Source organism: Hyperolius riggenbachi, chromosome 7, assembly GCF_040937935.1.
Source record: "Hyperolius riggenbachi isolate aHypRig1 chromosome 7, aHypRig1.pri, whole genome shotgun sequence".
Classification (NCBI taxonomy): Eukaryota; Metazoa; Chordata; class Amphibia; order Anura; family Hyperoliidae; genus Hyperolius; species Hyperolius riggenbachi.
The window spans coordinates 257,818,050-257,832,285 of NC_090652.1; the positions used below are offsets into that span (position 1 = coordinate 257,818,050).

Consider the following 14,236-nt stretch of genomic DNA (forward strand, 5'->3'; position numbering starts at 1 on the left):
GGGTTTTCATGGATCAAAACAGTAATCAATGAGTGAAGAAGATGTCCATGAATCATGGACCAAAAAGGAAAGAGCTTAGGACAGGACCACAATGTATTAGCCTTATCTCTTTTCCCTCCACAGCCTCCTCTGAGATGGACCCAATCATACCCAATCATATCACAAGCCAAAGTGATGTTTTGGGAGGTTCACCAGATGTAGGCCAAGGGGCTCTCATTGGCCAGGAACATGTTGGCTTTAAAGCCCCTACTTCCCTTAATGTTTGTAAAAGAACCTCCTCTTCTTCCAAGCACTCATGTAACATACAAAAAGAGTCTTGAAATACCTTATTTTAACACAATCATGTGTCCGACTGTCCCACATTTGTTTCATCAAAAGACTGGCGAGCTCCCTTGGACTTGCTCTGTATCTTGCCAGTTGAAACCATGTCAACCCCCCCCCCCCCCCCTTTCTTGAAACTTCTAAGTTTATTTGATATGAACAACCATCATGAGATTTACTGTAACTAATCATCATGGCAGTGCAACTAAACTTATTTTACTTTTAGCACCTACTGTGTTTCCCCTAAAGTAAGACATCCCCTGAGAATAAGCCCTAGCAGGAATTCCTAGCATGCTTGAGATATAAGACATCCGTGCAGACAGCTCTTCACACCTGTGTGTGTAATGAAAAGGATTTCTTCATATATTTTCTGAGTTTCATACACCTTACATATTACTCCCTTTTGTGTTTCACCAGTGATATCAATAAAATTAATGATGCCATTGCTGACCAAGTTGGGATCTTCATCCAGAGGTTTACCACATTTATTAGTGGCTTCTTATTAGGATTTGTTAACGGTTGGAAGCTGACATTGGTCATCATCGCAGTGAGCCCACTCATTGGTGTAGGAGCTGCTTTTATGGCGCTGGTAAGAATGTCTCTAGCCAATCAGACAGCATAACCATACCGTAGGTACACTATTTACTTGAATGCTCTTCAATGCCTAATTCACTTTGTGCATGTTTATTTTTCCAGGCTATTGCAAGACTGACTGGCAGAGAGCTGCTAGCCTACGCTAAGGCAGGAGCGGTGGCCGATGAGGTTCTGTCTGGTATTAGAACTGTAGCAGCATTTGGTGGAGAGCTAAAAGAAGTCGATAGGTTTGTGCTGCCCGATTTTCAATAGATACAGTTTTAGTGGGGTTGATTCACAAAGATTATTATTTCGTGAACTACTGCATCTTACCTTACTTATTTTTCACCCGAACTATATAGAGAGCTAAGATAAACTGGTAAGGGACCCAAGGCACTAAACAGCTGTAAAGTTACCGTGCATAGGCTGCACTGGGCAATTTTACCAGTACTAACATTTTGGGAACATCACCTGTTAACCCATCAGCGCCATCCACGCCAATCAAGGATCAAGGATTAAAGTTAATCTCAATCAGTAGCCAATACCCCCTTTCACATGAGAAATCTTTACCTTTTCTCAAATACATCATCAGGGAGGAGTCTGTATGGCTGATATTGGGGTGAAACGCCTCCCACAGTGTGATGTCATGACCATGATCCTGACAGTTTGCTGTCTGTGAACCTCGTTGCATAGTGGGAAATAACGTTTTTTTTCAACTGCCAAGCAAGCATATCTCCCTCTGTGCATAGAAATAGTTAATGAACATTCTGTACAGATCACTTGGCAGAACTAAATAAGTCACCACCAGTGATAAATGTCAGAGTGTAAATCAGGGAAAGGAAAGATTTTACAATGGGCAAACACTGACTAAATAATCTATAATTGAATACTATAAACAATAAGCAATTTTATTTATTAAGTTATTTTCACTACAGTTCCTCTCTAATGTTCATGGTACTAATGGATTAACAATAGGTGGCCCTCCCTCTGTGTTAGTACCAGTAAAATTACAGTGTGCTGCCTGCCCATGGTAAATTTACCACTGTTTAGATAAAGAGAGATAAATAATGAGTTAAAATAGATAAGGAGACGTAAGTTGTAAGTTCGTGAATAACGTGAGATAATTCATGAGATAAGTGTTGTGAATCAATGCCAGTATATTTAGTTAATATAATCATTGCAGATTTTACTTTTTTCAATGTTGTGGTCTAGTTGTCAATTGAAGTCAAAGTTACAGCTCTCCACTAACTTCTTGTGTGGTATAATAATTCCCTTCCCTAGGCTTGAGTGTGCCAACTCACGTATGTGGTCATTGCTTCCTGGGTGGATTAGAGACGGTGACGGCAAGCTTAGCTTTCTGCACTAGAGCAGAATGTAAACACAATTAGATGTGTTAACACTAGAAGTGTTTTTGTTACCAGCTCTTCCATAAGCTATGGATAGAGCACTTAAAGGGACACTGTAGGGGGGTCAGGGGAAAATGAGTTGAAGTTACCCAGGGCTTCTAATGGTCCCCCACAGACATCCTGTGCCCCTGCAGCCACTCCCCAATGCTCCGTCCCCGCCTCTGGTTCACGTCTGGAATTTCAGACTTTAAAGTGTGAAAACCATTGCGCCTGCACGGCTGTGTCCTCACTCCCGCTGATGTCACCAAGAGTGTATAACACAAGCCCACTATGGTCTGTGCCTGCGCCATGTGCTCCTGGTGACATCAGGGGAAGCGAGGACACAGCCATGCAGGCGCAGTGGTTTTCAGACTTTAAAGTCTGAAATTCCAGAAGTGAACCGGAGGCGGGGCCGGAGCATCGGTGAGTGGCTGCGCGGGCTCAGGACGTCTGCGGGGGACCATTAGAAGCCCCGGGTAACTTCAACTCATTTTCCCCCGACCCCCTGCAGTAGCCCTTTAAAGAGGAACGTTAACTAAGCATTGAACTTCATTCCAATCAGTAGCTGATACCCCCTTTCCCATGAGAAATATTTTCCTTTTCTCAAATAAACCATCAAGGGGGTCTGTGTCTCTGATATTGTGATGAAACCCCTCCCGCAATGTGTTGTCATGACCAATATCATGACCATTTCCTTTCTTTGAACCTCGTTGCATTGTGGGAAATAACAACTGTTTCCAAGTGCCAAGCAAGCAGTATCCCCCTCTGTGCATATGCATATTTATAACAAAATAAAACAACCTTTTAGCATATCACATTGTTAGTGGGTGTGGCTATAGATGATGGCAGCTGGTGCTGTCTAGTTTTTTTTCTTATCTGTCAGTAGTAAAGATGATTACATGCAGGCTGATTGTGGATCAAACAACATTAACCAATTACATGGCGAACATCAATCATTTCTTGGTCTCGTCTATTCTTTAACTTCTCACTTTGCAATGCATTGATTTATTTTTCCCCCAAATACTATTTTTTGGTAAAGTTCCTCTTTAAGCTCAAGACAACATAGACAGCATTTTACTATCAACAGCTTTACTATCTAATGAAAACAATGATATATTCTGGAGGTGCTGTGTTCTAGAACGCATGAGGCTCCATGGCCATGTTTTGATGGGCCTCCGTCCCGTTACAATTCAGTAATGAATCCTTCCCTCTCTTTTCCCTTTGGATATAAGTTGACCCAGCAATTTATAGTCACACCCTAGGATTTTTGATCAGTACAAATGAGGTGTGAATTATGGATAAAGCTAAACACTCCTTGCCTCCAGGTCCCTTAGTGGCTGCTATCACTGCATTCATGCACCTGATGACGAGTAGATAGTGGATCTTAGCCTGGCCACTTTGCTTGCTGTACTGTGCCATTTATTTCTATGACTGTAGATAGAGTTTAAAGCTTGCATCTTGTTCCTTCCAGGTATGACAGAAATCTTGTGTATGCTCAGCGCTGGGGAATAAGGAAAGGCGTTATCATGGGATTTTTTACTGGATACATGTGGTTTATCATTTTCCTCTGTTACGCTTTGGCATTTTGGTACGGCTCCCAGCTGGTTCTTGATGAAGAGGAGTACTCCCCTGGAAACCTTTTACAGGTAAAGATTGAGTTCCAAAAACTACATCAAAATGATCAGAAGTTTACTAAAAGCAACATTTCTGTAAAGGGCATTCAGTCATAAGAACCAGTTACAGATTAGCTCTTTCCTGAAGAATTGGGATAAACAAATGTTCTCAACAAATGAGTTGCAGATCATGTACACCATAAGGAAAGTCTATCTGCTTTCCTCCATATAATATTATGTTCCCAAAAATGACACGATACTGTACCTTGTATGAGTGGTCCCTCTTCTTTCTTCCATATAACATTGTGCTTTGTAACAAATGATGTGAAGATACTGTACCCTGTATCAAAGATCCTTCTTCCTTCCTCCATATATAATATTATGTTGAATGTTCCCAATAAATGGGATACTGTTTCTGATATAAAAGTTACATTCTACTTCCCCAAAGATTGTGGTGAAGATACTATACCTCATATAAAAAGTCAGTTTTTTTTTCTCCATATAACAATATGTTCCCAAAAACGAGTTAAAGGGAACCTTAACTCAAAAAAAACCATGAGCTTCACTTACCTGGGGCATCTACCAGCCCCCTGCAGCCATCCTGTGCCCTCGCAGTCACTCATGACTCTTCCGGTCCCCCGCTGCCAGCTAGTTTCATTTTTGGCTGGGAGTCGGCCGCCCGCCATGCATACCTTTTTTACGCATTCCCGCTGGTGTAGGAAGCTATTGCATACATTAACAAGTACATTTTACGCGTCACAGGTGCAATGCGTCAAAATGTACACATTGCACCCGTAACGCGTAAAAATGTACTTGTTAATGTCCGCAATAGCTTTCTGCACCAGCAAGAATGCGTAAAAATGTACGCATGGCGGCCGGCTGACTCCCGGTCGGCAAAAACGAAACTAGCTGGAAGCGGGGGACCGGAGGAGCCATGAGTGACTGCGAGGGCACAGGATGGCTGCAGGGGGCTGGCAGATGCCCCAGGTAAGTGAAACTCATGTTTTTTTTTGAATTAAGGTTCCCTTTAAAGCGGAATATAACCCTGCATTTCAACTTTGCTCTAAAACATTATTTACAGTATATTATATGCAACCAACATTTTTTTTTAATAGACCAGCATTGGAAGGGTTACACAGAGCTTTAAAATTCCTGGAGATTTCTGCAGACCCATCCGAAGCTGACATAGATACATTTTGTTTACATAAATGTATCTAAGTGTTGAATGTGACTCACTCTCTCTCACTGAGAAGGAGCTGGAGGACAGCCAAAGAGTGTGTAACATTTCTCAATAGATACATGTGACTAAATAGAATGTAACAATCTGAACTTCTGCATATCTCTCCACGGAACTTTAAACCTCTGTGTTTAACCCTTCCAATGCTGGTCTAGTAAAAAAAATGCTTTTTGCATATAATATGCTGTAAATAATGTTTTAGAGCAAAGTTGAAATGCAGGGTTATATTCCGCTTTAAGTCCAATAAAAGTCCAGTAAGAAGATAGTGTGTATAAAAAAGGTCCATCTGCATTCCTGCACCTATAGCCATTAATACAGTATCATGTTTTATCTAGTTGGATGTTTGAATCCGGAAATGTGCATGCAAGCTCGTGCTTATAAGTGATGATCCAGGACAGGATAACATACCATGTATTTTTATCCCAGGTATTCTTTGGTGTGTTAGTTGGAGCTCTGAACCTTGGACAGGCATCCCCCTGCTTACAGGCCTTTGCTTCAGGACGTGGAGCAGCCACAACTATTTATGAGACCATCGACAAGGTACATTTAGTGACTGACACCAGAATATCAGATGTGCCAACTGATTGGTTTGTCCCAAAATGTGCTAGGAGCAAGTATAATAGCCATAATTGGCTACCAATCAAACTTTTTCATTCAGCGGGGGAAGCTGGGTCTAGCACATCACTAAACGATTAACACAGCAGCTAGGTTAAGTGGATCAGTGAATAGCAACTAATGATTTGGTGATGCAGTCTCCCCTCCACTGGAACTGACTCCTTTAACTAGTCCGCCTGTCAACCACACTTACCCTTTTTAGGCACAACCTAAAAACTTTTTAAGCAACCATACTCTCTCACTTAGACACCCTGGCAACTGACCACCACTTTACCATCTCATACACAGTTTTCTTTCCCCTATAGTCATGGCCAAATTTTAGGCAAGGCCGCAAAAGCCATGGCCTAGGGCACCAGGAAACAAGGGATGGGCTGTGGGCAGTAGGGTGGCAGTAGCAGTTAGCCTTCCGCACATTCATCCTGCTACACAGAGTTTGACCATAGCGGTGGGCAGCTACCAACAGCCGGATCTGGCACTCAGGGATGAAGAGTCAGCAAATGGGCACATACAGTGTTCTCTGAGCTGATGGACATTCACCGAATGTGTAGCACGCCAAGAAGCTTACAATCTAATCCCTGCCATTGTGTCACTAACTGTCCTCAAAGGAGCCTGCAATCTAATCCCTGCCGTGTAGGGGAGGGGGAAGGTTAGGATGTTTTCAGTCCTGGGACAGCTGGTGATAGTGAGCCTTGGGTGGTAAAAAATACAAATCTGGCCTTTCCTATATTCCTTTCCCTTAACCCATCAGAGTATAAGGCTTATTGGCCAGGGCTCTTTTTCTCTTTTGTTTCCTAAAGCTGTATAATGTGCATACATACTGTATCTTCCACCCTTACTGTATGTATCAGATGTAATCTACTATTGTCTTGCATTGTTAACTGTTGTATTGTTTATATTGTAATGTCATATCTTGTACTCTGCTGTATAGTAGGGATGAGCAGAAATTACACCTATGCGTAATTACGCATCGTAATTCGCATTTACGCATCGTAATCGTAAAGTGAAATTTCGGGTAGAAGCGTAATTAATTTGGTATGCAATTGTCGATATTCGTAATTACGTGTGAATTTACGCGTCATTTACACAAAATTTTGTGCTGACTTTGGCAGTGAATAGCAAAGCCCTCTTCTTGCAGAGCCAAATACTATTCTGCTAACAAGAAATCCCAGCATACCCCTTAGGGCAATCTACTACAATTTATATATAACCTAAAAATTCCAAGTTGTACTTTATAGTCTCCAATCAAGAGACAGGCAAATGTCAGTAGAGCCTCATGTGATGCAGGATGTCTTTCTTATGCAGGAGCCAAAAATTGACTGCATGTCTGAAGAGGGATACAAACTGGATAAAGTCAAGGGAGAAATTCAATTCCACAATATCAACTTCCACTACCCATCCAGACCGGAGGTCAAGGTAAAATGCAGAACCGAACAACACAATGATATGCTCTAAGTAAGAATGTTTGATTAAAGTTCATACACACCTAACAACTGATGCTGCCTGTCAGGGATCAGGACCTTGGGCGACATCGCTGGGCCGGCCTGTACAGACACATCAGCTGAGTAGCTGACAACACATTCCGTTGCTATGCAGGAGGGTGGATGGACGATGGAGCAGCGGTCGTATGATGGGTGGGGGAGCAGAATCTTCACAGAAGTTGGCCGTTGCTCGGCTGAGTTGATCCCCCGGGCGGATGGCTTGCCAAGCGGCCGTGGCTGGTCACGGGCCTCTGTACACATGCCTGACTATAGGCTGAGGAGGTCGTTATCGGCTGCCTCAGCTGACTTTAGTCAGACGAGACTTTTAGAGTTATCCATTAATATACTGTGCTCTTCACTAAGTTAGTTGTACATGGATAGAACATAAAGGCTAGGCTGTAAAGCAGGAACGCAATACAACAAATGGGAAAGTCGCGCCACATGTTCTCTGACCATTGCGTCTTATACAACGAAGCATACACTCCAAGCATGCATTGTGATGTAATGACCTATTTGGCTGCAGTAGTGTCTAAATAACACCAGAAACAAGCATGCAGCTAATTTTGTTAGATCTGACAATAATGTCAGAAACATCTGATCTGCTGCATGCTTGTTCAGGGTCTATGGCTGAAAGTATTAGAGGCAGAGGATCAGCAGGACAGCCAGGCAACTGGTATTACTTAAAGGACACCCTAGGCAAAAATAGACTAATGAAATAAATGACTTTTTAAGATATTCCACAGTTTTATTTTATGTTTAAATCTCCTTTTATGTTTTAACTGTTTTATTGTTTTTGCTCAATAACACATTCATTGAAGTATGCCAGAGCTAAAATCCTTGAACTATTGATCCTTTTATCTCTTTCCTGCTCTCAGAAGCCATTTCTTCTAGGAAAGTGTTTTATAGTTGGAATTTCTGATCAGCGAGGGTCAGACTGTAGTCACTGTAGTCAGGACTGAGTCAGTCACTTACATAACTGATATTTAACTCTTTCAGGCAGAAAAGAAAAAAAGGAACACAGCATAGTTATTTGTGCGCTAGGCACTGTACATACACATGTCTATCTCATCATGTCACATGTCACCTCAGGTATCCTTTAAAAGGTCATAAATATGGCAACCTCCATATCCCTCTCACTACAGTTGTCCTTTAAGGTTATTGACATGAGTATCTCTTTTTTGTTTCCTTTCACTAGATTTTGGATAAACTTAACATGATCGTCAAGTCTGGAGAAACGACAGCCTTTGTTGGTGCCAGTGGAGCTGGAAAAAGTACAACAATTCAGCTCATACAACGTTTTTATGACCCAGATGAAGGCATGGTAAGCAGTCTGTCAAATATACCTGCATATTTAACAACAATAAAAATTAGATAAAAGCTTGAGCCAACTGATGCTGTATGTAAAGATTTAAAAAAAATACATAGATGATACAGTCACCTGACCTTAATCCAATTACATTTCACTTGTTGAAGAATAATCATCAGACAGAAAAGGCCCGCAAACAAACTGAAAACAAACTGAAAACCGCTGCAGTAGAGCCCTGGCAGTGCAGGTGATGCCAATGAGTTTAAGGCTGGTTTCACAGTGGGACGTTACAGGCGCACGTTAGAGCAGCCTGTAACGCACCCCACCGCACAGCAATGAAAAATCAATGGGCTGTTTACAGTGCCCACGTTGTGTTACTTAGTAACGCTGCGCCATAAGACAACGTACCGCATGCAGTACTTTATAAGCGGCAGAGCCGCGTTAGACTGCTTGCACATGCTCAGTAATGTTGGGGAGGAGCGGAGAGCGGCCAGGCACATGGCTAATTAATATTCACTGCACTCAGTGACGTGCAGTGTTTACTTCCTGGAGCGGCCGCTCTGTGCGGCGATTGGCCGGGCGGGATCACGTTATGCCACATGCGTCCAAGAGTACGCATCACGGCATCACGGACGCCAGAGTGAGCTGCACAACGCGGCTCACTCTGACGTCCACACCAGAGAGCACCAGGCGTTGTGTTAGGGGCATGTTATGCGACCATAACGTCCCCTAAAACGCAACATCCTACTGTGAAACCAGCCTAAGACTTAATACACTGAAGCGTAAAAAATACCTTATGCTATAATGAATTGTAGGTGTTATACGGATAATTAATAGAACAATAGTAGCAAAGAAAAGAGTCTCATATTTTTATTTTCAATTATATAGCTTTTTTTTTTTAATAACACTGCATCATTCTGTCATATTTGCTTTTTACAAACTACACTCTGCATATTAAAGTAGGAAACACAGCAGAGGTAATGTCCCTTTGAACTCCCCTGCAGTGAAATCTTATCTGAAGTTGTATTTCATTGTTTCTTTGATCTATAAGTGCTGCAGAAAACAGCATTGCTCTCTGACTAAATTAGTCGGAGAGCTCAAAGAATCTCTGTTGTATAGATAACAAGTGAAGTTTCTTAACTCTTCCTGTACTGGAAACAATATGACACTCATAGCTGTGCTACTAATGTTCTATTTCTTAGCAGTACTACACATACAATTCATTATATCATACGTTTATTTTCACTTCAGATTCCCTTTAAGGCTATCATTGCCAGCAAAGGGTTTTCAACCAAGTATTAGAAATGAACATTTTATTTCCAGTTATTTAATTTGTCCAAATACCTTTGAGCCCCTGAAATGAAGGGCACTTTCTTTTTCGGTGGGAAGCCAAAACCTGAATCCGAAGCTGAGGTAGTCATTACATTATCTTGTTTATCTTTCCTTATCTGCCACTATTAAGGTAGCCATACACTGGTCGATTTGTCATCAGATTCGACCAACAGATAGATCCCTCTCTGATCGAATCTGATCAGAGAGGGATCGTATGGCTACCTTTACTGCAAACAGATTGTGAACCGATTTCAGCCTGAAACCGTTCACAATCTGTTGTGGTGGTGGTGCTGCTGCCGCCGCTCCCCTCCTCCTGCGCATACATTACCTGCTCTGCCGGCGCGACTGCCCCTGGTCACCGCTGCTCCGTCTCCGCTCTGGTCTCCAGGTCCAGCATGCTTTACTTCTACTTCTACGGCGCCCTCTACTGTTTAAACTTCCTGCCGGGCAGGAGGAACTGAAGCATGCCGGAGATCAGAGCGGAGACGGAGCAGCGGTGACCGGGGGCAGTCGCGCCGGCGGAGCAGGTAATGTATTGCCGCTCTATTGCGTCTGTCGTCGGGCACTCGAACGCCGCTAGCGACGCGCTCCCTACCCGCGGGCGATCGACGGTAATTTTCCGCACGGAGCGATCGACGGGATCGGACGAAATGGATCGAAATTCGGCGTGTAGCGCAAACGATTGGCAGCAGATTCGATCCCAGTGATCGAATCTGCTGTCGAAACGGTGGCAAATCGGGTCAGTGTATGGCCAGCTTTAGTAAACATTCCTGGCAGAGTTTTAGCTTTAAGCAGGCCATACACTCATTAGATTAGCAGCAGATAGATCATCAGTTAGATCTCTGATCTATCTGATGTGTTTAGGAACATTTTTTACTAGGAACAGATTTCCAATAGATTTCAGTATGAAATCTATCGAAAATCGATATGATGGCATTTTTTTTTGCCATCAGATTTCCATTAGGTCCAATGCAAAATGATAAACCATCTCAACCGATCGATCGATTGGTCAATCGATTTGCGATCGATCGGCCGATAATCAGCTCAGTGTATGGGCACCTTAAGACAAGCAGAATGTGTACACAGAAGACACATTCTCAGTGGATACAAAATAATATACTGTATAAATACAGCAGCTATTTAATACATTACAATGAGGAGTTAAACCTTACTTTGGGAACTTGTTATCTGTAAACGGAAGATAATACTTGCACACAAAAGCAAATATGATAACTTTATGGGTAATAAAAAGTAGAAAAACAGGTTTTTATTAAATGTTATGTCAGAGTTTAATCCTGCTTTAAAGTAACCCAGAGATGAAAACTTCTAAAGATTTAATACTTATCCGGGGCTTCTCCAGCCCCAGAAGGCTCGTCTCTGAGTCCCACGCCATCTATCGTTCAGCCGCGATCAGTCCCGGTAACAGCTCAGTTGCGTCCAGTCTTGGTCTTGTGTGCATGCGCACAAGAGGCTCAGAAGACCCAGACTGGACGCGACTGAGCTGATACCGGGGCTAAATGCAGCTGAACGGCAGCCTGCAGAAGGACGGCGTGAGACTCAGAGACGAGCCTCCTGGGGCTGGCGAAAGCACCAGGTAAGTATCAAATCTTTAGAAGTTTTCATCTCTGGTACACTTAAAGTTTCTTTTAATTTCCTTAAATATTAAAACTTGTTGTTTGCATGCATAGTTTTGAATATCTTTACATCCTACTGAAGGAAATGAAGGTACCTGCTAAGATCTATTGCAGAGCCTGCGTTTACATGGTTACATAGTTAGTTTGGTTTAAAAAAAAAGACATCTGTCTATCAAGTCCAACCAGAAAATAAATAAATACATAAATTAAAAAAAAGCAAAAAAACACCAACCTGAACCTGCACATATCACAGTTGATCCAGGGGTAGGCAAAAAACCCTACAAGGCCTGGGCCAATTAGCCTAAAAGGGAAAAATTCCTTCCTGAATCAAGATTTCAGTCAGATAAATCCCTGGATCTCTTCCGGGACTTACCTAATAATTATAAACGTGGATGCCCTTCAATGCAAGAAAAGCATCCAAGCCCTCTTTAAATGCAGATATAGAGTTTGCCATAACTACTTCCTGAGGTAAGATGTTCCAGATTAACCACTCTCACTGGGAAGGACCCCTTTCTAAATAGATGCCAAAACTTTTTTCCTCCATACGCAAATCATGTCTCCTTGTCTGTCATACAACCCTAGGAACAAAAAGCTCATCTGCCAAGCTTTTGTATTGCCCTCTGATGTATTTATACATGTTAATCAGGTCACTTTTCAGTCACCTTTTTGCCAAGCTAAATAAACACAGTTTGTCCAGCTTTATTAAAAAGAATACAGGCCATGCCTAAACTGAGGACCACAGCTTTTAAAGTAAACCAGAGACGAAGCACCCTCATGTATTTTACCATATAGATCAGTGGGAACATTAGAGAAAACACCTACCATGCTTTCTGTTTCATTCTGCACTGCACAGCCTGCTTCTAAACAGCCCTGATAAAATCCCCGACTGAGCATTCAGTCTGGCTTTGCTATAATGACTCAGCTATAATAATTCCTGAGCAGAGCCAGCAGGGGGCAGGCTTGGACTTGAAAAGACATGAGAGAACACAAACTGAGCTATAAATATTCCTGAGCAAAAACAGACTGAATGCTCAGTCGGGGATTTTATCAGGGCTGATTAGAAGCAAGCTGTGCAGTGCAGAATGAAACAGAAAGCAGGGTAGGTGTTTTCTCTAATATTCCCACTGATATATATGGTAAAATACATGAGGGTGCTTTGTCTCTGGTTCCCTTTAAGAGTATTAAAAATAGAACCTTTGCAGGGTGGCATCTTTTAAAGAATGTCTATAGCCTACCAAACCTCTCTGTCGGAGAGTATGTGCAGAGTACCACATGTTAGAATCTTTAAAAATTCATCTCAGCAATGGAGCTGTATGGGAGACCTTCAAAATTTTACCCTTATTATATTTTCCCACAGTCCAGCATCCTCCTGCCTATGCACTTGCCTAAAGCAAGGTACACAAGCAAGATGACACTTGACTGAGGTTTTCATTTAGGACTTTATTGAGGGTGCATACAGTAGACAACCGACATCACCAAAAGGTCTACCCAACTGTTGTGTGCCGTGTGTCGTCCCTCCTCCCCTCTCCATAGCAACAGATGCACAGAGCCCTCTGCCTCGTACTGTCAGTGAGGGATCATGACCCGGCCCCTGCAGGCATTAGTAATCAAGTTTGTGTACCTAGATTAACTTATGTTATTTTAAACAACTTGTGTTATTGAAGTAAAATGGATGTTCCGTCAGATTGTGTTTTTTCCAATTGGTGCAGTTTAAACACATGTAAAGTGAGAATCCCCTGTACTTTCACTCTTCCAGGTCACGCTGGATGGGCATGACGTACGCTCTCTGAACATCCAATGGCTACGCTCTCTGATTGGTATTGTTGAGCAAGAGCCAGTCTTATTTGCCACTACCATTGCAGAAAACATCCGCTTCGGCAAGGAGAATGCAACCATGGAAGAGATCATCAAAGCAACCAAAGAAGCCAATGCATATAATTTTATCATGGAATTACCACAGGTATTTTGTTTTGTAATTTTAAGTGTATATGCACCTTAAATGTGCTGGGATAATATTCTGGAACCTGTTCCGTGTTAAAAGTGGGTTTCGCTTTCAATGAAATATTACTATAAACCTAATATTAAAGAGAGTAACCGAGCAGCTTGGGGTGACCCAAACCACTAGGAATGTATAGGGGGCTAAAAGAGACCAAAAAGCCCTCCTACTAGAAAGCAACGCTTGGTGTAATTCGCCTTCTTAAAACAGAAGGAAACTTGCAATAATTCAATTATAAGCGAACATTTGTGGTTACCCACAATGCACCACTACTGAATATACAAATGATTTCTTTTTGCCCCTGTAAACCATGCTAGCGTCCATAATGGCTGGTGTATAGCAAGCCTATAGCTTTTAATTTTACACAGTCATATCAACCACACATGTAGACAGCCTGTTTTGGACTTTTGGTCCTCATCAGTACATGGCAGGGATTGATATTGCTGTATGGGATAGGGCTTGGACCAGTACAACAGAGTAGCCAAGCAGCTCGGGGAGACCCAAACCACCAGGAATATATAGGGGGCTGAAAAAGACCAAAAAGCCCTCCTACTAGAAAGCATCGCTTGGTGTAATTTGCTTTCTTAAAACAGAAGGAAACTTGCAATAATTCAGCTATAAGTGAACACTTGTGGTTATCCACAATGCACCACTATTGAATATGCAAAGTATTTCTTTTTGCCCCTGTAAGACAGGCTAGCATCCAGAACCACTGGTGTATAGCAAGCCTACAGCTATATAATATT

The 14,236-nt window shown here is 42.3% G+C and overlaps 1 protein-coding gene across 3 annotated transcripts in view; it reads left to right on the plus strand.

Moving 5' to 3' along the window:
- The window catches only part of LOC137524987 (bile salt export pump-like), a 146,969-nt gene that overhangs the window by 62,671 nt on the left and 70,062 nt on the right, over positions 1 to 14,236 (plus strand). For all 3 annotated transcript variants that reach the window (XM_068245590.1, XM_068245589.1, XM_068245591.1), the window contains 7 exons: positions 739 to 910; positions 1,018 to 1,142; positions 3,751 to 3,925; positions 5,556 to 5,669; positions 7,047 to 7,157; positions 8,418 to 8,543; positions 13,251 to 13,454. In XM_068245590.1, coding sequence (XP_068101691.1) covers positions 739 to 910; positions 1,018 to 1,142; positions 3,751 to 3,925; positions 5,556 to 5,669; positions 7,047 to 7,157; positions 8,418 to 8,543; positions 13,251 to 13,454 — 1,027 coding nt within the window. The remainder of the gene's footprint in view (positions 1 to 738; positions 911 to 1,017; positions 1,143 to 3,750; positions 3,926 to 5,555; positions 5,670 to 7,046; positions 7,158 to 8,417; positions 8,544 to 13,250; positions 13,455 to 14,236) is intronic.